The following is a 25,579-nucleotide window of genomic DNA, read 5'->3' as shown; positions in this document are numbered from 1 at the left end:
ATGTCTTTATTTCACTACATTCGCTGAATCTCCAAGGCATTGCAGAATCATCATTGGTTTGATTGAAATGGTTTAGTGACTTAAATTTTAACATTATAGCCTACGCACCTTTTTGGGGGGTGGGGGAAAAGAAAGCGTCTCACTTTGTCGCCCAGAGTGAAGTACAGTTGTGCTGTCATAGCTCACTGCAGCATCAAACTCCTGGGCACAAGCAATTTTTTACCCTCGGCCTCCAAATAGCTGGAACTAAAGGCGTGCATCACCATGCTTAGTAGTGTTTCGGTTTTCCTTCTTTCTTTCTTTTTTTTTTTTTTTTTCTTTTTTGTAGAGACAGGGTCTCCACTCTGTTGCCCAGGCTGGTCTCCAACTGCTGAACTCTAGGGAGCCTCCCACCTTGGACTCTCAAAGCACCGGAATTACAAGCATGAGTCACCATGCCCAGCAAATGCAGCATTTTTTACAATATTTATTAAATTCAAGTATTTTACAAACATACCTGTTTCCTTTGGAAGTTTAAACGTTTTATCCAATGCTTGTCAAAATTCATAAATGATCATCTGCTTTATTTCTTAAATTTGTTGATAATTATGTTGGCAGATATTTTTATGTTGAAAGAGTCTTGTTTTCTTGCTATAAACCCTCCTTAGTTGTAGAGTGCATTTTTCCTTTGATACATTGGCTAGGTTCTTGTTTTTCTAATTGTTTGTTTAGAGCTTTGTGTTAGAATCTCTGTATGAAATATTATAATTTTTTTCTTTTTAAAAAAACAATTATAGCAGGGTATGGCTAGCTTTGCTGATTTCACTTTAAAACTGCCTAAAGCTTAGTGAGACTCATTCATCTGATAATTTTGTCTCAATTCAAGATATCTCTTCATGTATTTCTTTACTTACTTAAGCTTCTGTCATGTTTTTTGTTAAGCAAGTCCAAGTTTTGCAGGTAATTTTTATTTTGGCTACTCCCCAAATGGCTAAGTTGTTTGTTTATTATAACGTGTACCTCTGTGCTTTGATGCATTTGTTCTATAAGATCTTCTATACCCCGGAATGGGTTCATGTTAAAGCATCCTTCAGTTTACGTACTGAAATATTTAGTTGGAAAATCATGTAATTTTAGCTCCAGAAAGCATGTGTGATTGGGGTACACTTGAGTTTTCTTAAGAGTTCTTGTTATTTGTTTGTTCAAGTACTTTCTGTCTCCTACAGCAAGTCTGTTTTGCTGTCATGAGATCAGTTTTTGCTGACTGATCCTCTCTCTGGCTGTTAGAACCCCTATCTAGGTTTGTTATTTTTTTTATATTAGCCCTTAGATCTGGTGATGGGGGTAAACATGTGGAAGCAGGCTGACTACTCTCTGTAACATTGTGGTGCAGGAGCAGAAGGGCTGCCAGCCCCCACTGCTGTGGAGCAGGATGAAGCCTTCCTGTTTCCAGGTTTCCAGGCATATACTCAACCTCAGGGGCAGAGGACCTGGGCCAGCTCCTCCCCCAGTCCCTAAGGTCATACTCACTGGAGAAATTTCAAGTTTGACCAATGTCAAACTTCCTTCTAAAAATCTAAGAATCTCTGTGTCACAGGTTCTTCCAAATATCTGGAAACTCTCCTTCAGCCTGAGGAGGAAGGAATCCTTATCTGTCCTTTCCACAAAGATCTTCAAGCCTATTCTCTCATTGATTCCAGTGGCAATATGATTTAGGAAAGACAGATTGTTAGGAATTTGAATAGAAGTTGTAGAAAGCTGAATGTATTCGTTTTCTAGAGCTGCTGTGACAGAGTATGACAGACTGGGTGGCTTAAACAACAGAAATTTACTGCCTCACATTTCCAGAGGTTAAAAGTCCAGAGTCAAGGTGATGGCAGAGTTGGTTACCTTTGAGGACCATGACGGAAGTGTCTGTTCCCAGACTCCTGCCTTGGCTTGCAGATGGCCATTGTCTACGCTCTGTGTTTATCATCTTCCCTTTATGCTTGTCTATCTGTGTCCAAATTTCCTCTTTTCATAAGGACATCAGTCATAATGGATTAGGGCCTCCCATAATGACCTCATTTTAGCTTGATTGCTTCTGAAGAGAACCTATCTCCAAATAAGGTCACATGAGATATCCGAGGTTAGGACTCCAACACACCTCTTTAGGGAGGACAAAATTCAACCCATGATGACCATGTTTAGGTAAACTGTCTACCCTGAATACTCTACTGAACGTATTAACTACGGCTCCAGATTGTTTGCTCATAGTCCTGTATGCTACAGAAGTGGGCAAATTGCAAAACATTCCAGAGGTAGATGGAATAATAAAGGGACTGTAGCCCAAAGGGCTACACAGGAGGAGCTGCTGGGGTCATGGGAACAAAGAGAACATTATCACAAGCAACGCTAGAATTTCACACATACATCTTATTGACACATTACCAGCTGAGAAACAAATGAGGATTTTTATAGAACAGTAAAAGATAGTATAGCTAGGACAAAAGTATCTCCTTTACAAACCACCTTCTAGGTAATTTATTTGCACCTATCTCACTTCAGTGAAAAATGAGCACATAATATTCCCATTTTAAAATTTAAAATAATGATAAAGGAAAAAAGTGACAATAGCTAGTCACTGTCTAATCACTTTACTTGAGAATCACGTGAGATGCCCTCTAGTAAAACAACTCATAGTCGGCATTCCAAATACATTTAGCGAAGGAGAAAGGAACTACAGAGAGAATAATGTTTTAGTTTGAAGACTTGTATGATTGAGTAAATCATTTCAAACAATCCCATTTTTCATTTCATGAACAGAAATAATTTCTCAGTGTTTGTGAATATGCGTGTAGGAGACAGTTAAATAGATTTTTAAAAAGAAATATTCTGAAATACACCCCTCAAAAGGATTTCGAAATGTTTTCAATTTAAAAGAGAATAGATAATTTTTGAGAACTAAGCTCTGATTTTTATTGTACCCAAATTCCTACTTAAGGTGTCTAAGGAGTCAAGCCCTACAAGCCATAAATTCTCATCAGATGGGTTTTATTTGACCCTACATATTGTGACTTACTTCTCAGTCTGACTCTGGCATAGCATTATGAGACAAAGAAAAAATACTTAACCCCAAAATAAATTTCCTTTCCATATGTTAAATGCCCTGCAAGGTCTCTTGCAGAAAAAAATCCATATTCTATAGAGGATCCCTTTTCCCCTTTGTTTTCCTTCCTTTCTTTCCAGATCCAAGAGATAATCAACTAAGAGCCAGGCATCCTTTTAAGTCCCATAAGAATTGATCTCCACAATCCTATATCTTTAACCTGAACTTTGCTTTGTATGGATCCCAGGCCTTTAGACAAACTCAACCAATTGTCAACCAGAAAATCTTCAAATTTACTTCTAGCCTAGAAGCCCCTGCTTTGAGTTGTCCCACCTGTCTGAAACAAACCAATGTATTGCTTAAATGTATTTGATTGCTATCTCGTGCCTTCCTAAAATATATAAAACCAGGCTGTACCCCCAACCACCTTGGGCATATGTTCTCAGGAACTCCTGAGGGCTGTGTCACAGGCCATGGTCCCTCATATATGGCTCAGAATAAATCTCTTAAAATACTTTACAGAGTTTGACTCTTTTTGTCAACATTTTCTATTGCAAACAAAATTCAGAAGATTGGGCTCACAGCTATTAGATTCATTGGTCTTATATCATATATATTTGGCTGAATAGAATGTCTGAGTACCTCACTGAAGGTTCAGCAAATATCCTGGCTTTAGGACATTACCTTGTGGCTGTGCAGCACTGTTCTCCACGACGCAGTACATTTCCCAGATCAATTGCCAATATATGGGCCTGAATTGTGTTTCTTCAAACATTCTGATTGGTGTCCTTATAAGAAGAGATTAGGGCCCACAGGGAGAAAAGAGAGATGTGGATGCACAGAGGAAAGACCTTAGTGGGGTCAAAGTGAGAAGCTGGCCATCTGCAAGCCAAGGAGAAAGGCCTCGGAAGAAACCAAAATCTGCTGGCACCTTGATCTTGGACTTCTAACCTCCAGAGCTTAGGGAAAATAAATTTCAGTTGTTGAAGCCACCCAGTGTGTGGTATTTTGTTACGGCTACCCTAGCAAATGGATGCAGACACCAACGCTGAGAACATATGAGTTCAGGAACCTAGGAGTACAAGCAGAATCAAACCTTCTCATCCTGGCATTCACTTATTCAGAGAGTTTGTGTTTCCTAGCTTCACAGCCTTTGTCTATGATGGGCAATAGTTCCCAGTTTCAAGAGGAAACTTACCTGTTGGAGATACAGAAAGAGTTACATTGAACTAGAACCTGCATGTACCATCTAGACAAATGCCATGCCTTAATCATGCCAGTGGATCTGTCTGCAGACCAAAAAAAAAAAAAAAAAAAAAAAAAAAAAAAAAAAAGTGTCACTTCACTAGCCATGTGGCCATGGTAATCAGCCTTGATTAAAATTAGAAGCTAAGATTTCTGCTGAATACCTCACTGAAGGTTCAGCAAATATCCTGGCTTTAGGGCATCACCCTGTGGCTGTGCAGTGCTGTTCTCCATGATGCAGTACATTCCCCAAACCAGCTGCCAATATATGGGCCTGAATTGTGTTTCCCCGAACGTTCAGATGCAGAAGCCTTAAACTTCAGTACCTCAGAATGCTACTGTATTTGGAGATAGAGTTTTTAAAGAGATAATAAAGTTAAAACCCCAGGATACATTCACAGTATCTATTTGGGAATCCAGGGGATCCAATGCATTGTCTCTTGGTTGTTTCATGCCTAGAGATTACAATAAGTTGGCAAATCCACCAAACATGACTGAACAAGGACAAAGTAAGCAGGGTTTCACATCCTTTAGGATTAAAAGTCTGCATCACTCAACAAGGACAGCAATTCCCTAGCTGAAGCACTGGGACAGAAGCTCAACTTGTATGGCACATAAACTGGGTCTGGTGTCTTTGATATGCCTTCCAACAATTTATCTAACTTTTACACTGTATTATCACTTACCTCCTCATAGAGTGCACTCTATTTATTCTGGCTTGGCTTGTTTTTATCTCATATTTTTTTCTTTTCTTTTCTTTTCTTTTTTCTTTTCCTTCCTTCCTTCCTTCCTTCTTTCCTTCCTTCCTTCCTTCTTTCTTCTTTCTTTCTTTCTTTCTTCTTTCTTTCCTTCTCTCTTTTTCTTCTCTCTCTCTTTCTCTCTTTCTTTCAAGTCTTGCTCTGCCACTGAGGCTGGAGTGCAGTGGCACAATCTCGGCTAACTGAAACTTCTGCCTCCCAAGTTCAAGTGATTCTCCTGCCCCAGCCTCCCTAGTAGCTGGGATTACAGGCACATGCCACCACACCTGGCTAATTTTTTGTATTTTTAGTAGAGACGGGGTTTCATCGTGTTAGCCAGGATGGCCTCCATCTCCTGACCTCCTGATTCACCCACCTCGGCTTCCCGAAGTGCTGGGATTATAGGCATGAGCCACAGTCCCCGGCCTCCCTCATACTTTTCTAAACTCCTAAAATCCATATTATCTGAACCAAGCATATTAGCTGTTGGTTAGAAATTGCCTCTACTGTTTTTGCTTGTTTGTTTTGTTCTGGTCTTTATTGTTTGGGTATATAAGTGTAATTTATCCAATAATACTGCAAACTCTGGAAACAATCATTTTAAAGTTTGGAATCATGAGTCAACAGATAACACAGAGGTTATCAGACAGTAAAGTATCCAATACAGCTACTTATCAATCAACTGACACAAACAGTGACACGTTCTATAAATGGAATTCTCAGTTTTCTACAGTGTGTTTCATTGTGTTGTTCCAATACACTCATGTTGAAATAAGTAGTTGAATTACATCCATTTTCATTGTTGTATGATATTCTTCTACATGAACATACTTAACCTGCTTACTTATGTATTTGTTTTTTATTTATTGATAGATATTTCATTTATTTCAAGCCAACTTCCCATTAAAAACTATGAATCTTCTTGTACATTCTTCCTGGTGTACCCATTCTGGATTACTTTCCAGGATATGTAATTAAGATTAGAATTCTTGATTATAGTTAATGTAGAGAAAACTTGTTTTAAAATGGCTGTACATTTTCATTAGCTCTAAGTTTCTGTTGATCCACATTCATGCAACAACTGGTATTACGATTAACATTTGTCAATATGTCGGCTCTAAAATTGTGCCCATAATTTAATTTGAATTCCTTTATGACAAATAAAATTTAACATCTTTATTTTTTTTTATTTTTCTGAGACAGAGTCTCACTCTGTCACCCAGGCTGGAGTGCAGTGGTACAATCTGAGCTCAATTCAGCCTCTACCTCCCAGGTTCAAGCAATTCTTGTTCCTTAGTCTCTGGAGTAGCTAGAATTACAGGCACACACCACCACACCGAGCTAATTTTTATATTTGTATTTTTAGTAGAGACAGGGTTTCACCACGTTGGCCAGGCTAGTATCAAACTCCTGACCTTAAATGATCTGCGTGCCTCAGCCTCCCAAAGTAGTGGGATTACAGGTGTGAGCCACCATAGCCAGCCGAAGTTTAACATCTTTAATTATACTAATAGCTATCTTGTATTTTTAAATTCCTGTTAATGCAATATTTCCATATTTGTCTTCTGTTAGATTATAACTCTTCTTTTTTTTAATTTTTTATGAAATACCATGGCTATCAATAACTATCACCCTATTTACCAAACTTGAGGAGTATTCAATACTATTAATTTGCTGTTTCTCCCTTTTTCTCCTTTTTTTGTTATTGTGAGAAATTTTGCTGATTTAAAATTTATTGAAAATCATTTGGCTTTTAAAATGACCTATTTTATCTTTGTTTTCTCCTTTATTAATTACTTATTCCCTTATGTTTATTTACTTCCTTGTATATTTATGAGACTTTTTGAGTTGTTTATGACAAAATCTTAATTTCTCTGTGTACATCATTAATTTTCAGCCTTTATGACAATTTAGGGATACCCATTTCTTTTTAATCACAGTTTTAGAGGCTTTTAGTACATAGTATTCTTATTACCTTAAGCTATAAATATTTCCTGATTTGCAATATGTGATTGTTCATTTTAACTTTATTCAATTTCAGTTTTGAATTCATTCTCTGAGATGATAGCACATTTTAAAATTAGTTGAAACTTGTTTATAGTTTATATGTTCAAATTATAGATGCTCAATGTATGCTTTAAAAGAATGCTTATTATGGACTGAGTGTGGTGGCTCAGGCCTGTAATTCCAATACTTTGGGAGGCCAAGGTGGATAGCTTCAGGCCAGGATTTCAAGACAAGCCTGTGCAACATAGCAAGACCACTATCTTCACAAAAAAAAAAAAAAAAAAAAAAAAAAAAAAAAATTAACCTGGCATGGTGGCACATGTCTGTAGTCCTAGCTACTAAGGAGTCTGAGGTGGGAGGATCACTTGAGCCCAGAAGTTCAAGGCTTCTGTGAACTATGGTCATACCACTGCACTCAAGCCTGGGTGACACAGAGACCCTTGTCCACCCCCCAAAAATGCTTATTCCAAAATTGTGGCTGTAATGTATAACTATTCTCATTAGATCAAATTTTTTAATGATATTATATATTTTTCAAAACTAATATCCTACTTCATATCATAAAAGCTATGAAATAGCATAATAAAATGACCTGCTATACTGCTGGATTTATCCTTTCGATTTTCTGACTTTACATGTTTCCAGGCTAAATTTTTAGATGTACGCAAATTTAGAAGTTTCCTATCCAACTGGTAAAATTTTATTCATTATATAAAGATGCTTTTTGTGGATTTGTGTGTAAATATGCTAATTTCTTTACTTTGCCTAATATTCGATTTTACTTTTGCAGAGTCAGCATTTACCTGATGTGTTTTCCTCTCCTTTTACTTTTATGCTTCTAGATATCCTTTGGCTTATACTTGACACTTATAAACTGTGTATAGCTGTTATTCTTTATTCTTTTAAAATAATAAAAGCTGCCCTCCTGTGTAGCAGCTTTTGAGACGTCTTTGTCACTAGTACTATGCAGTCTAGTCAGTCTGTGAGTTTTGACTGTTAATTTCTAATATTGAAAACTATAACATATAAAAGTACCTTATAAGAAATACTCATCAGTCTAGTCTGCACTGCATACACAGTTTAGTATTATGCAGTCAAACCGTAGTTTGTTCTCCACGTTCCTGCTGGGTTAATTTTCACTTCTTTAATATGAAAATTCTAATCATTTTGATAAAATTTTCAGTTATTGTCTCTTCATATTTTATTCACCCCCACTTAATTTATACTTTTTCTTAATACACATCTAATCGTTGCTAGACATCATGAATCTCTTCGCCATATCTTTAAACCTGTTTTTGTAAATATCTTTGACACTGTATGGTTAATGCTGTTTAATTTTAAGATATATCTCTTAACTCACTTATTCTCTTCCAGCATGCTTAATCTGCTGTTAAAAGTATCCATAGTTTTAAAATTCTAGCTATGATAATTTTCCCTTCTACATAGTCTCCTGGTGATTTTAAAAATCTAACTGACCAATTTATAGTACCAGCCATGTTTTTATTATTCTAATATGTTAAACACACTTACTTTATATTCTCTGGCCTCTTATTCCAATATCTACAATATTTATACTTCAAATTCTGCTTTGCCTGCTTTGTTGACTCTAATTCATAGTAGCTTGTTTCTTCATGTGTTCTGTTTTTGATATTGAGCATATGTTCTTTGGAACTTTATCTGAAAATTCTTCCCTTCAGACTTGGACTTAATAGTTCTCCAGGGAGAATGATGGTTGTTTCTACCAGATTTCTGGGACATTAGAGTCACAGCACCAGTTAAATACATATTTGTAACTTGATGTTTCTGTGGCCACAGGTGGTTCTGGCTCAAAAACTGTGTATATGTCAGGTTTTGGTACATGACTTTTTAGTGAGATATTTCTGGCCTCAATGAGAGCTGAAGTTGAGACAGACAAGTTTCCTTCTTTCCTTTAGGATATAAATATATTTTCTACATTGTGTCCTGTGGTTATTAACTCCAGGGATTGCTGGATTTAAAAGACATAGTATTTAGGTCTTTGTTTGGGCTGTAGTCATTGCTCCAATTCTGTGGGCATTGAGTTAAAATGGAAGCTCCAGTCAAAGAGAGATCAGTTGCTTTCCCTTGGGCATCCTTCAACTTCAGTTCTCACTTGCTTTTTTTGCTTCATTCCTTTTTAGTACTTTGGTCCTGTGGGTATTTTATTATTTATCTGCGAAATCTCAGCTAAGTATTTAGGTTTTTTTTTTTAATAATCATATTTCCTGTAATTTAGGTATTTTGATAATAGGCACTTTTTAAAGGATATCTACTGTGTCAAAAATACTATAAACATTAGTGAAGAAAACCTGAGATTTTGGAAGAAGCTGGAAGTGATAATAGTCTTATGAAATATTTACATATGTGATAGTTTTGTGTTAGAAATGAATAGTCAAAACTCAGAAAATTTATTAGTTGTACAAATTAACAGATTATATTTTATAGAGGTAAATTATTAATTCTGTAGCATATCATTAGATAATGTGATGATTCCATATGCAGCCTAATTGTTATCCAATTAAAATGCTATAATAGGTAAGTTCTTAACGTTTCTTTTTAATGTGTTTCTGACCAAGGCTTGCATATTGAGTAGATGCATCATTGACAGGTTATCCTATAATGTAATAAAATTCCCATATTTAGACTTCAAAAGAGTCTATTGAAAAAAAGTCTAAGCTATTGCCTAAGCCTGAGTCAGGCCTCTCTGAGTCTTCTTTCTGACTAGGCCTTGACCTTGAGCTCTGTCAGTTGCAGTGGCTCTGCCTATTTAGAGCACTTTTAGAAAAAAACTTGCTGGGCCAATCTAGTGAAACTCCCCTGCCCTTGGTACATAAACACCCTTGGTAACTGATCAAATTTTTTATCCTTTACTTTCAATATCTTATCATGCTGGTTTGCCTTCAATAAAAATCCTGTCAAGTCAGTGTAAGAAGAATCCCCCATCCCTGATGTTTTCACTTAGTAATTTTCCATTCACTGATCCCTACTCCTTGACCATAAATTCCCACTTGTTTTTCTCGTAATCACAGTCAAGACCAATGTCTCTACCACACTATGAGACCCATTGAAGCAATCCCTATACCTATTGCAATACTTCCCCTTTAAAAAGCTCTCTCCTGTTCTCTCTAAAAACTGTCTTAGATATTTTTTAACAAGTGTTAAAATTGTAAAAATCATAATATAATGGATAATATTTTTTTTTTGTAAACAAGACACTCTCCTGAGGCAGCAAAATCGCTTGAACCTGGAAGGCAGACATTGCAGTGAGCTGAGATGATGCCACTGCACTGCAGCTTGGGCAACACTGTGAGACTCTGTCTCAAAAATATATAAATAAATAAATAAATAAAGTACTCTGAGAGTGAACTGAGGGCACACATAAAAACTCCAAAGTTACTTTTTGATGGCCAAGGAAAGAACACTACAACCTAGAGATCTTAAATAATTTTATAAACAGAAAATGGAGCAAAGGGAATTCCATGCTTAGCAAGCATGGAATTCTAAAAAGGGATAACCAAGAACAAAGAATATTTATGCACTCAATCATTTATTTAACGTATATTCACGGACCACTTATCACATACCAAACACTGTTAGACACAAACGTATATTTTCCTCACCTTCATGGAGTATTCAAACAAGGGCAAACATCAAATTACATTTCAACTGTGAAGAAAATAAATTCTGAATTAAAGGTAAAGGGGAAATATTGTTATATGTTGTGCTCAAGAAAGAAACTGATAGCCATACTGTGAGTTAAAAGCTGAAAAGTGACCAAGATAAAAAGCCCAAGAAGAAGGGTATTTAAAGTAGGCAGATTCTAAGAAAAGAAACAGTTCATGTGACTGATACAAAATGGGGAAAAGGGAAACCAGTTTTTAAAAAAAGTCTAAGCAATATTGAGCAAGAAGAACAAAGCTGAAGGCATCACACTCCCTGATTTGAAAATGTGTTACAAAACTACAATTATTGAGAAAAGGCACTGGCATAAAAACACAGATACAGACCAATGGAATAGAATAGAGAGCCCAGAAAGAAACCCATGCATCTATAGGGTCAACTGATCTTTGACAAGGGTGCCAAGAATACACAGTGAGGGAAAGGTAGTCTCTTCAATAAATGGTTTTGAAAAAATCAAATTTTCAATGCAAAAAATGAAATTGGACTTAGTCTCCCACTATATGCAAAAGTCAACTCAAAATGGATTAAAAACTTAAGTGTAAAACAATAAAACTCCTGGAAGAAAACATTGGGGAAAAGTTCTACAGATTAGACTGGGCAATGATTTCTTGGATATGACACTAAAGCACAGCAAACAAAAGCAAGGATAAACAAGTGGGATTATATCTTTGAAATAGCTTCTTTGGGAGGCCAAGGTGGACAGATCATAAGGTCAGGAGTTTGAGACCAGCCTGGCCAAGAGGTGAAACCCCACCTCTACTAAAAATACAGCCAGGTGTGATGGTAGGCACCTGTAGTCCCAGCTACTCCAGAGGCTAAGTCAGGAGAACTGCTTAAACCCAGAGGCAAAAGTTGCAGTGAGTTGAGATTGTGCTGTTAAACTCCAGCTGGGGCAACAGAGCAAGACTCTGTCTCAAAAAAGAAGAGAAAAAAGAAAAGAAAAGAAAGAAAAGAAAAGAAAAATCTTCTGCACAGCAAAGGAAACAGTTAACAAAATGCAAAGGTAAATCATAGAATGAGAGTAAATATGTGCAGATCATGTATGAGATAAGGGGTTAGTGTATAAAATGTATAATAAACTTAAACAACTCAATAGCAAGAAAACAACCCAAACAAAAAATGGACAGGGGAACTGAATAGACATTTCTCAAAAGAAGACATAAAATAGTCAATAGGTATATGAACAATTGCTTTTACCAGTCATCAGGAAAATACAAATTAAAACTGCAATGAGATATCAGCTCATATTTGTTAAGTTAGCTATTATCAAAAAACATAGGGCATGTGTTGGCTACAATGTAGAGAAAAAAGAACACTTTTTATTGTTGATGGGAATGTAAATTGGTAGAGTCACTATGAAAAACAAGATGAAGTTCACTTAAACATTAAAAATAAAATCATCATTTAGTACAGAAATCCTACTTCTGGGTACATATCTAAAGAGATTAAAATTAGTTCGTGTTGAAGAGATATCTGCACTTCCATGTTCACTGCAACATTATTCACAGTAGTTAAGATATGGAAACAACCTAAGTACCTAAGTGTCCATTGATGAATGAATGGATAAAAAACTCAGTTGTGACACCATGATTAATGCTAATACATACATACACAGGAATGTTATTTAGCCTTAAAAAAAAAGAAAACCTGAACATTTGTGACATCATGGATGGACATGAAGGACATTATGTTAAGAGAAATACGTTAGTCAGCAGAAGGATAAATACTATATGATCTCACATACATGTGAAATCTAAAACAGTCAAACTCACAGAAGCAGAGTAAAAGGTTGGCTGTCAAAGGACAGAGGAAAAGGATTGGACAAAAGGTCTAAAGTTTCAATTATGCAAGATAAAAAATTTCTGGATATCTCATGTGGAGCAAAGGGCCTATGATTAATAATACTGTATTGTATACTTTAAAATTGGTTAACAAGATAAATCTTATGTTAAATGCTCTTACCACAAAAAGAAAAAACAAAACAATTGAAGGAGTGGGAGAAAACTCTGGGAGGTTGTTGATAGGATTATAGCATTGATTGTGTTGATGATTTCAAAGGTGTATTCTTATTTCCAAACATATTAAGATGTATACCTTAAATATGTACAGCTTTTTGAACATCAATCATCTCTTAGTAAAACATTTTTAAAATAAATAAGCAAAATAATTTTTCTGTATATTTCACAATAAATTACTCATTTAGATATTCCGAAAAGTCAAAACTGTCTAAAAAATGTACAAAAATAAATACAATTTCACATTTTTAGAACATGAGGCTCAGGAGATTACCAATGAAATATTCAGAGTCTTGTGAGCTATAAAGGGGAGTATGAATTTTAATTTGCTGCATTGGAAATAAAGGCCTTTGGGAATAGAAGTGGCATGGTTTTATTTACTTATAACAACTTAATTTTACAATGGAGCATTAATTACATCAGCAGGAGAAACAACTAGGAAACTGTTGCTGAGATTCATGTATGAAATTGTATCGCCTAGACAGGCAAATGAAAATAAAATTATCGGATATTTCTCCCACTATTCAAAACAGAGATCACCTAATCAACTAATAACATTTCATGATTATTCTAGTGTTCTCAGTAGGTCAATCCCTATGCAAAAGTTCACTAGGCTCACATATCCAGTAACAATATGTAAGCCTGCCATAGGGCTAATGGTCTGCACTAGATTTATATTAAATAAGCAACTTTCTGATTGACTCCTAAATTAAAACTTTCTTTCAATCTTAGGGAGTATTAATTCAAAGATGTCAATATTGCAATTATTTCAGAAGTAGCATTACTTTTGATAAGTGTTTTAACTGGCATTTTGATCTGCATAACAGCTTTGGATGAAATGCTTAGAATGAATGATTCAATGCTACTGAATCTGATCAACTCACAGTAAACTAGCACCAATTATATACTACATTGACTTAAAGAGTATATGGGGCTTTTATTAAATAGAAAAGCATCTCAACAATATGTGTGAAATAATACAAGTTTTAGATCATTGGTAGTAACAGCTGAGTATATGAAAAATGCTAACTAAATAAAAGAAGCATGTTTATAATTATACTGAAATTTTTCTTTCTGCAGCTTAGTCAATGTGAATATATTTTGAAAAAATAAATAGCTCCATGGTAATGAAAAAGAATAGACAAAGCCTCAAATTCAGGTTTGATATCTTCAGCTTACTGTATATGTGCGTATCCATTAAACTTCAGCTTACTGGATTTGTAACCACCACTTAACCACGTGGGGCTACAATTGCTTTCTCTTTAAAAGTAAGTATGAAGCATGATGAAGATTGATATCACGTTTGGCTCTGAAGTCCCCCCTGTCCTATATAATGCGAAATAGAATTCATTGGTGCAAGAAAGTAATAATAAAGGCCACAAAGGGAAAAGCTGAGATTTGGCCATGTCAGAATCCAGCTTAGTTGTACATAAATGGACTGCTCTTCAGCCACAGAAGGTTCCCCTTGCCCCAGAAACACATTCATTCAGCTACCCATTCAATCAGGGCTATTATTCTGAAAATAGTAAGATTTATAAGATATCTACCAAAAATATGTAGGTGCATAAAATTCAGTTTGACCTGATAGAATTTAAAACAAACAATATAAATATCCACCAACAAAAATACACTGGAAACTTAAATGTCAAATGTTAACTGAAAGAAACAGAGCACCACAATCAACTCCTTAATTTCTGATTTACCTAATTAGTCTAGTTCTCAATGCACTGTAACAAATTCATTCATTTGCTAATAGAAAAAAATACATATTGTTTCCAATATGATAATTAATACATCCAATAAATATTGATGTACTGTATGCTAAGTGCTGTGCTAAATAGTGGCCATTGTCCTCACTCTAGTGAATAAGGCGAACAAATAAATGAGGAGGATGATAACAGAGAGCAATAAGTAATTTGAAGAAACTAATTATGGTGTTATGAAAAATGAGTATTATGAGGATTCCGGCCCTTCTCGCACATGACCTTTATATCAAAAAAAATTAGATTCCCACTAATTTTATATCCATACTAATTTTATGAAGTATAATACTTCTATGTTTTATGTTAACGACAATGATAAGATGAAATGGTTAAAATTATTCTGCCTTTTTTTATTATTATACCTTAAGTTTTGGGGTACATGTGTTGATCTTGCAGGATTGTTACATAGGTATACACATGCCTCCATCCCCCATCACCTACTATCCTGCATTTTAAGCTATTGTGTAATTTAATTTTCCAGATTACTGTAAAGAGAGTTTTAATATTATCCGTGAATTTAGTGACTTAAATATACATTAGTTGTCTCCTTCAAGCCACAGAATAAATCTGCAGGGTCATTTAATCTAATTTTCTCAATAAAATACTTTAAAAAAAGATATATTTGGCCGGGCACGGTGGCTCAGGCCTGTAACCACAGCCCTTTGGGCGGCCGAGGCTGGCAGATCACGAGGACAAGAGATAAAGACCATCCTAGCCAACATGGTGAAATCTCGTCTCTATTAAAAATACAAAAAATTAGCTGGGCGTAGTGGCGCACGCCTGTAGTCTCAGCTACTTGGGAGGCTGAGGCAGAAGAATCTCATGAACCCGGGAGGTGGAGGTTGCAGTGAGCCGAGATGGGCCACTGCACTCCAGCCTGGTGACAGAGCAAGGCTCCATCTCAAACAAACAAACAAATTATATATATATATATATATATATATATATATATATATAGATAGATAGATAGATACTTTTAAAAGAACATAGCTTTTCTAAAAGTACCTAATTAGTGATTAAGCATTCTTGAAATCAAGTTTTGGAGTTTTTTTCTCTGTATGTTTTTAAACAATTATTACTGCTGTTCAAAGAATGACCAACTAAAAAGCTTTTGTGCTTAGTGAAATTTCAAAAGATTCATTGTGAATAATTAAGTTAATCAAAATGGTATGGATCTTCTCCAGGTACACATACTCCTGGGCAGAATAAATGGTATTCCTTAGGAAACTTCTGGCAGTTTATGATTTAAATCAGAAAACCACTATGTGAAAAGAGACAAATATAATAAGAACATATAGAAATAAATCCAGGTAACTATTGTCACTGAATGTAAATAAAGCTTTTTTACTAAAATGTAGAGAGAGAGGTTTGCTCTCTACATGCTCTTCCAGTTAAACAGAGAGTTTCAGGAATAACTAATGTGTCAATAACCTTTGAAGTTTAATTAAGAAAAAACTTTGTGAAAAGACAAGGAATGCTTTTTGAGGTGTAGCTTAGTCATTGGAAAAGTTAAGAGATGAAAGTAGGGCTTTCAGAATAAATATCTGAGAAAGTTTAGGGGAAAAGCTAAGATTCAAGGAGTGAACATTTTGATCATGGCTGATAGTAAATAAAAGCCACTATAAAGATCAAAGAAGTTTTAATTTTTTAAAAATTCTATTACTTCGAAATACATAAACAACACAACACACACATTTTTCTTTTCCAGTCTTCCATCCAAGACCCAAAGTAACTAAATGTGGGAGAGGAGGGAAAGAGGGACAGAGAAGGAGAGGGGGGAAAGATTAGAGAAAGAGAAGGACAGAAAAGCTGATATGGTGGAGAAAAGATGTACTTTATGGTACCATGTGACCTAGCTGTCCTTCTCACTTAAACTTACTGTGAAGATGTAAAACAGGAAAGACAAAAAATAAAAAAAAAATAAAAAATGGTTGGAAGGCTTGCGTCTGTAGCAGCCATCTCTTTAGGCTTCACACCTTCATCTTCTTAGAACCCTTACTATTACTGAAGGGAAGTCAGCGCTTCCTAGCCAGAAGCTGGGCTATAGAGGATTCTAGAAGCAGCTGGTTCTTCCGTTCCACGGGCGTTCATGCACCACATTGCCTTCTCTTCCCCAGACCTGCGCCAGGGTCTGGGTTTACTGTTGACTCTGGCATTTCGGTGTAGGGTCTAAGAGACAGTGTCACATCCGAGAAGACCTAGAGTGTGCCTTTTCCCGGAAGGGAATACTAATGCGTCCCTCCCGCGGGGTTACACTACCTGATCCACAAAACCGTGACTTTTCCCGGTGGCTTTTTCCGCCCACCTCGCTCCAGTTGCCGTTTGGTTTGTTTGGGTTTTGTTAAAGGGTGAAGTGCTAAGCCCCGCCCACCGTCGTAAATGGCCTGTCACTCCGTCCCGCTGTGCGGTCCTGATTGGCCGGCAGGACCGGGTCGTCCGGCCTCGCCCCCGCTTCCCTAGCCGCTCTCTGGGTCTCGGGTTTTAGCCCAAGGTGGAGAGCGGGATTCCGGCGGGCGGCGCTAGGAGCAGGTGCAGAGGCATCCTTTTTCCGGCTGTTGCTGCTCTTCTTCCTCCAATCCTGGGTCTCAGTCAGGAAGGGACGAACATTCTTCCTGTGCTGCTGGAGCTTTAGGGAACTGTTGCTCAGAGCCTAGGCACTTCAGACATTTCATCTCACTCGTTTTTGTGATTTCACTGTAAAAATCACCTGCACATTTATAACCCTGTGACTCTTCTTCTCTATGCTGAGACCGGGTCCGCGTACTGCGGGGAGCTGTCTAGGGTGCTGAAGCTTCCCAACCGTTTGTGTACACCAACACCACGCGGGGTTAGATTGCACATTTTCATTCTGTCTTTCTGGTTCCCCATGCCTTGGATAAGACTATTTTCAGGACCGTGAATATCTCTCCTTATCATGGCCCACGTGAGACACTTTCGGACATTAGTTTCGGGATTTTACTTCTGGGAAGCAGCATTGTTACTCAGGTGAGTCTGCTTGGATTTAACAGTTGGAGAACTCATTATGCTTATGCATTATGTTGCAACCACTTGTTATTGATGAAACAGGGAAATTTGCAATTCTATATTGACTTGTTGAAACAATCCAGTTACTCGTATTGTTTTCTATCTAAATTATCTAGTAGTCTAGTCATTTGCTTTTTCATTGATTAGTGCATTTTAGTAACTGGCATCCTACGTTATTTGCAGCTGTGAAAAAAAAATTATTTCAGAAGCCTACGTTTTCCTTCTCAAATTTCTTTTAAAGTTTTCCTTTTCTAAGTGAATTATGTAATTTGGGTATTACCATCTTTCTGAAAGTTACAAAACATTTAGTATTTAGAAATGAGACATTACTTTTTTAAAAGCAGAAATGTAGACCATAGTCATTCACTGATGAGAGAAACTCGAAACATTGTTGATATATTCAGAGGTTAGTTAAATGAATCAAAATAAAGGCCTAGCAAGTACTATTTTCTAATGACCTAATTCAGGTAATACATGAAGGCAAAATCATAAATAGATTATTAGATCTGTTCTATGTAATGAATACTCTTGAAGAAAGTAATATTATAATAAAGCCATTAAACTATAAAATTGTTCTATGACATGTCATTTTCTTATCACGAGCCTCCCATATTTGGCAGGCTTAAAAATAATTTAAAGAGTTTAAGAGAACTAGGCAAAGGATCACATAATGTTACCCCTGTTATTAATGTGTAGAAATAAGGTACTGCTCATATAGAATTTTGACCCACCAAAATAAATTTAATTTTACTGTTACAATTAATTGCCATAGGATTTCCATTTTTATGGCTTGCAAGGTTTTTGAAAGAGTGTTTAAGTCAAATAACTAGAGTAACTAAGTTATATGTATATTGATTTCTACTTGAAGTATGTAAATATTCTTCATTACTATGCTGAATTTTTCATCTTTGGGCTACCATTAAAAAATTCAATAGTGTATCTCAAACAACCTTATAGAAAGTTATGTTATTTTGATATGCCTATATTTAACAGTAGCTAATCGTGATAGTTATTTCTGAAATTATTGATTTTTTTCCCAAAATAAGAAGCCATTTTTAATCAAAGTAATTTCAATGAAAAACATTTTCATATGATTTAGTAAATTTGTGTAACTTTATACTTGTCATAAATTTTATTTGTAATAATTAAAACTATGTGGAGCTTTCATATTTATGAAATTTTTATGTTAAGAAGTACAAACTTCATTTGAAAATTTAAATTGATCATTTCCCTATAATATATTTCTTAATGTCTTAGATGATAGAATGCTTTTTTTTTTTTTTTCCAAAGAAATCAGATTAGCCTAGTTGATAGATACTTAGATTTAGGAAGCTATAGTCATAAACCAAAATGCTTTGGTCAATGAGGTTAAATTTGTATTATAGCAATTCACTATGATATTTGTTAAAATATGTTCTGAGATAAATAATCTTCATCATTAGATCCCCTGATTTTTGTTCAATTTTGTTAAAAGTTATGAAAAGCTATTTCAAATGGATGATTGTGATTATAAGAATTTATCTTCATTAATGTTAAATAATTTTGGTTAGTAATAAATTTTATGAGTAACTCAAAAATGTAAATCTTTGAGAAGATATACAACATACAAAAGTTTACTTCTTATGTTCTTCGTCAAATTTTTCTTTCTCCTTTCACAAATCAAATAAATTTTTTCTCTATCTGTAACTAGTCTTAGATGAGAGTAGGTCATCACTCTATGAAGAACTTTAATCATATTTTTTAAAAATTAAGCATTTTCACTTTTAGTGATGATCCTCAAAGGAAGATTTCCTATAGAAAAAAAAGGAAGCTCCCTCTACTGGAAATATTTTGTACAATAAATGTCTTCTTGGAATGATTATTTATTTTCTAATTCTAGTCCTGATGTATTGAGCACAAAGGAAACGGGAAAAAAGATAAAGACAAAAAAAGTATTGGCATTAATTCCTAATATAATTTTAAATTTGAAAACAGCTTACCAGGGCAATTTGGAGGCAAGAACAACCAACAGATACCGCTGATATTTACAAGTAAATAATTTACTGGTACAGACTTTTTATTTCATAGGCTTTAAAGATTTTTAAAAAGTTTTGTTGAGATACAACATACACAGACAAAAGTGCACAAATAATACATTTCCCTCTAGATAAAGTTTTACAAAGGGAACACACCCAAGTGAAGAGACCACAGTTCAACAAGTAGAACTGTGATTGTCACAGAAGCACTCACCCCACTCTCTTCCTCCACCATAATCCTTTCCAAGGCAACACCTTGGCCAAAGGTAATCACTCTCCTAACTTACATTAAAAAAATGTTTTTTCCATTTTATAACTTTATATAAATACTCCGAGTCTGCTTCATTTTTATAAGCATCATGTTTATATGATTTATCCATACTGTTGCATGTAGCAATAGCTTATTCATTCTCATTGCTGTGTGATATGCCATTATATGAATCATAATTAACTTATCTATTGTCCTATTGATTTGGCAATTTCTTTGGTTTTGTTTAGTATTGTTATGAATATTTTTGAACATCTTTTGTTGCGAATACATGGATGCATTTTGGATCATTAAGTTGAAGTCCAAGACTTTCTTTAGAAGGGGAATTGCTAAATGTAGCATAGGAATAAGTATGTTTAACGTTAGTAGGTACTGTCAGTTTTCCAAAGTTGTTGTATGTTTTAACACTCCCATCAGCAATGTATAAGAGTTTCTGTTGCTTACTAGTACACAATTTGATCACTGTAATGTTATACTATACAAATTTTTAGCATTTCTAGCATATTTTTACAATCCTACAGATGATACTTTAGTACTTTTATGTTTTAAAAAGCACTAAAATTATCATCTTTATTTAGTAAATAAGCATTATAAGATGAAAGCAGCAGAACAAAAATATGTACAAAATATTTACAAAAAAGTTTTTAAAACTTTCATACTTGGTTTGGATACTGCTATTTTATGAAACAATTCTTCTATGGCTTTTGTGTTTTAATTATCATATTAATAAAATAAAGAACAAAATGTCAGTGTTCAGCTTTCTTTGAAATGCAGATAAGTGATTATATTATGAAGAGCTTGCAGAATAAATTCCAAAAGCAGGGAAACAGCCAAAAATATTTCATTTAAGTTGATTACTTTCTCACCATACCATTTAATTTTTTATCTTTACAAGTTAATATCAACATGTAATTGCTATTTGAATAAACTAAGGCACATTGTGTCAAAACCAGAATGTGTGCATTTCAGATGTCATAATAATAAAAAATATAATATTTTCTTGGTTTACTTCAAAGCCTAAGTAAAATTTTTTAGTATAGAACTTGCTGGTTTTGCTTTTGGTATGTTTTGGAGGACGAGAGGAATCCTTTTTAATGTTGTCTCTATTTTTCTATGTAAGATATTGAAGAAAACTATATTTCTAGGAATAAATTTTTACTATTATTATGACTTACTACATGCAGATGTAGCAAGATTCTATATTGTTTTTAAAATATTTGCTATATATAACATGATTGTTCCCTTTTTGCCTGAAAATCACAATAAATTGTTTCATGTATAGAAGAATCATTGTCCAGTCAACACTTCAAGAAGTTTGCCCTGCTGATTTAGAGAACAGCCTGAAAAATATTTCCTCTTCTATATAGTTTTTCTTTCCTTAACCACACAACTGTGTACTGAGGCAAGTCAAACAGCAATTATGTGTTTACTGTATAAGGATAAGCAATTGAACAAGATTTATTCATGAAATTCTGTGCGCAAAATTTTGTGCTAGTACAATTTAGCTATGGATGATTGAACAAATATCACCTTTTCCATTTCAAAACTTAGAGTCTAGAAGAAACTGAAAAGAGCCAAACTACAAAAGAAAAAATAAAGTTAGCAATAGTTTAGGGAATATAAAGATGGAAAACTATCAAGATGCCTTGGTACTTGTGCTGGGCCTTGTAAGATAGGGGCAAAATGATATATAACGAGAATTCCTGTTCAAAAGGAATGATACCGGTATACAGTATGTGATTTGGAAATGGCGACTGTCAAATTCAGTTAAAGAAATTACAGTTTATGATTTAAAACTATATTGTACTAGCAACAACTGTGGAGCTAGCTACATTAATACAACTACAAAAATATGGAGGAGCCACAGCGTCACCTCACAATGGAATATGGCTAAAATTTAGAAATAAATAATTTAATTATAACTGAGTAGTTATTATTACAGGAATAGTTTTATAACTTGACGCAAAATATCTCTATTAGTTCTTATCCTTCAGAGGTGGTGTTTACCTCAAAATTACAATTAGTCATAGGATTGGTGGTAGTAATTATTTAAGAGCTATGTAAAGAAACAATGACACAAGTACTAGAATAAAAATTTAATCTGATTGTTTTAGAACTTGGAGACCATATGAGAATGTTTCTTCAAAATGTAGTTTCTTAAAAGAAATAGTGAAACCTGGTAGAAGATTTTGCTAACTGGTGGAAAAGAGGACATTGAATTTGGTTTGAGATATTTTCAGGTTAAGATGCTTGCAGAAGAGCTAGGTTTCCTGCCATCAGCTAGAAATGCAGATATTTGCATAGATTTAAATGACAGATGATAGATTTACAAAAAGTTTTAAAGGTGAATGTACTGTGGTGCAAAGAAGGAATGAAAAATACATTTGTTGAGGATGAGGATAGAACACTTTACTCAGAGATCCCTGAGCTCAGCTGAAGAGATGAGGCTTATCAGAACCAAGTGATGAAGTTACAGATTATATCATAGTTTTATGCTATTTAACTCAAGGACCAGTTCTTATTATCATCATATACTAATATATTTCCATCACTTATCAAGAGAACATTGACACTAGCATTTCTCCAGTTTCAACTAATCTAATAAACTAGTCCCAATTTACAGATGACATATTTTACTCATGTTTCCTCAGGAAATTTTCAGAAAATTATTTTGGAGAGGGTACGTCTCTACTTTTTCTTCTATTATGAAACATATCTATTAGATCCTCCTTAATTTGCCCACCAAACTTGTCTCCTACCCTTTCCCATAGGATTAATTTTATACTTGCATTAACAGTACTTACAGAAAATAAATTCATATGTATGCATATACATATGTGGAAATATAATGTTTTTATTTTTTGAGTTTTAGGTTTTTGTTTGTTTTTTCATTAGGTGGATGGTATAGCCTGTGGCTTTATTTTACTTGTGTTAGTGGCCAAGAGAGATGAGTAACTCCTCAAGAGAACTGGTTCTGAAGCGAAGGCAGAAATTCCCAGACAGAACCAACTGTTTAGCAACAAACATAGTGTGTAAATGGACTGAGGTGTCCAGTAAATTAATCTATTCTAACAATTGCATGGCAACAACACACATTTTCAGTAAATGCAGTTTTGAATCCTCAGATGTTATCAGAAGAGGAAACAGTGGTAAAACAATGCAGCTCCATCATAGTATATTTCTAAAATTTTTTTCAGAATCTCCTTACTGAAGATGCTTTTAGAAGGAAGTATTACTAATACCTCATAGGCAATGTGATGGACAGAAGCAATCACCTCAGTGGTACAATTAGGAATTGCATAAAATTTGAAGGTCTCTGGAAAAAGCTTCCTGAATGGAAGAATTTGCAATGTAAGCGATGTAGAATTCTCCATGAGTGCATACATACATTTGCCATAACCAACCAAGAATTATAACCAAACCCTGAGATATTTCTGATAATATTATACAACCATTGGAAACATAGAATGATTGGGCTTACAGTGGAGGTAACTGGTCCATCCAACATCCTACATAAATTTTAGAATTTCTGAACAATGTCTTCAACAGGTGGTCATCACTTAAATTTAAAAATTCCTAGTGATAAGGACTTTCTCAGAAGGAAAATATTTACTGATTTTAATTAGTAAAAACTAAAATTGCTTCTGCTCTCTCCTAGACAAAGTGAACTGCTTTTTCCTATATGTAAATCCACAAATTTTGTTTCTGTGTTCTTTGAGGTTTTCCTCCACTTAAGATGACCTTCCTGTTCATAAAAATTGTGCCTATATTTGAGCCATGGTTTTAAATGGTTTTCCATGCAGGTGCTCCATGCATGAAGCTTGGATTCTTTAGTTTCAGAGAGCCTGTGGCATTCTACCTGAATATCTCTATATATAACTTCTATAACAAAGTATGGAGCAATGGCTACATCCAAAGCAGTGTGTTTAGTAGTGGGGAAACAAAACCCCAACTTTTAACACAATATCACTGTGGAAAAGAGAATCTGTGATATCTATTTCTAATTTGTGTTTTAGACTTTCATGCAAGCTTTTTCTCTGTATCTAAATTTTAACTACCATGGGAATAGAATCATTTCTGGCCTTTGTTTTACATCCGTAATGCGTATTTCAATGTCATGCACTGAGATGACATCTGCTTGTCTGTCACATCTATCTGTGATTTTAGATTTGAATTCTATTTAGTTGTCTGTGTTATCATGTAAAAAGGAAACATTGTGTTCAAGATCTCATAGACTTTATGGGATCAAACAATCTCCTTAGAAAATATTACCTACTTCAAGAGGAGGTTGTAAAACAGAACAAATTGCCAGCATCTAGTGGAAAAGTAAATGGTTTGCTTCTTTGCCCCATGAAAAACTGAATTTGCATTGTGTAATGCATTTGCATTGTGTAATGTAATGTGTATTTTTCAACAATGTTTTTCATTGTTGCCTCTTAAGGCACCTTTTGTAGACACTTTTTTGTAGCTGACTTCCATGAAATTGTAATATCAAATACTTCATGTATTTTCTTATGTACTTTTTCTACATATTTACTTTAAAAATAATATTTTTTGTCAACTCAACAGGAAATTTCTGCCCACCCACCTTGGGATGATATCACCCCTTGGTATAACGTTTGCTACTCTTTTATGATACTTCTTTGACTAAGGTCCTAGAATTTAAAATTTTGGGTCATCACATAGAAATAAAGCCATAAAACAAGTATTTATTTATTTTGAATTTTACTAGAACTTTGCAGCTTTTTATAATAAACAAGTAATTTGCATTATGTATATACTGACACTCTGTAAAATCAGTTAGTCTTAAAGCATTAGAGAACTTTAGCAGTATTTTTTTCCATAAATGCACATGGTTCCCAGAAGTCACTGAGCTTTCTCCCTAGACACTTCTGCTCTTACTAATGCCATATCATACTTTTATTCAAATATCTTTAAAAATAAAAATGTGGCACATATACACCATGGAATACTATGCAGCGATGAAAAAAGATGAGTTCATGTCCTAGCAACATGGATGATCTGGAAACCATCATTCTCAGCAAACTGACACAAGAACAGAAAATCAAACACTGCATGTTTTCACTCATAGGTGGGTGTTGAACAATAAGAACACATGGACACAGGGAGGGGAGCATCAAACACCGGGGTCTCTTGGAGGTACTAGGGGAAGGACAGTGGGGGGTAGGGAGGTTGGGAAGGGATAACATGGGGAGAAATGTCAGATATAGGTGATGGGGGGATGGAGGCAGCAAACAATATTGCCTTGTAGGTACCTATGCAACAATCCTGCATGATCTGCTCATGTGCCCTAGAACCTAAAGTACTATATATACACACACACACACATATATATATACACATATATGTGTATATATGTATGTATATATATAAAAAAGAAAGGAAAAATAATAATATTGGATATATTATCAATTCTGAGTCATTGTTTTTTCCATACACTCCTAACTAGGTTTAGACTCAGTTGACTTTGTTTTTGATGTCAAATACATGTAAAAAGTTTACATTCTTTCTTAAAGTTAACTTTTAGTTATAAAGCAAGATTTCAACAGTTGGTCCTGATATTAGCTCTGGGTGTTCCCTAGTTCAGGAGTTAGGAAATATGTACAAAAGTCTGAAAGTAATGTTACTAGGAATTTTTTTTAAATGACTGGCAGATAATTGTGATGACAAGTAAAATATTACTAATGAAAGGAAAATAGATATAATTGCTAAATCAGT

The 25,579-nt window shown here is 34.8% G+C and overlaps 1 protein-coding gene across 3 annotated transcripts in view; it reads left to right on the top strand.

Moving 5' to 3' along the window:
• Positions 1-16,963: 16,963 nt before the first annotated feature.
• The window catches only part of GLRA3 (glycine receptor alpha 3), a 192,795-nt gene continuing 184,179 nt past the window's right edge, over positions 16,964-25,579 (top strand). For 2 of the 3 annotated variants that reach the window (XM_032298685.1, XM_032298684.1), the window contains exon 1: positions 16,965-17,518. In XM_032298685.1, the coding sequence (XP_032154576.1) occupies positions 17,448-17,518 (71 nt within the window). In that variant the 5' untranslated portion in view covers positions 16,965-17,447. Of the gene's footprint in view, positions 17,519-25,579 lie in introns of all 3 variants that reach the window. The other variant, XM_032298686.1, reaches the window with a different exon arrangement.

Source organism: Sapajus apella, unplaced genomic scaffold (genome assembly GCF_009761245.1).
Source record: "Sapajus apella isolate SASKATOON/1434 unplaced genomic scaffold, GSC_monkey_1.0 scaffold39, whole genome shotgun sequence".
In the NCBI taxonomy this organism is placed as follows: domain Eukaryota; kingdom Metazoa; phylum Chordata; class Mammalia; order Primates; family Cebidae; genus Sapajus; species Sapajus apella.
The sequence above is the reverse complement of the archived record's forward strand: the minus strand, read 5'-3'. Positions and strand labels throughout refer to the sequence as shown.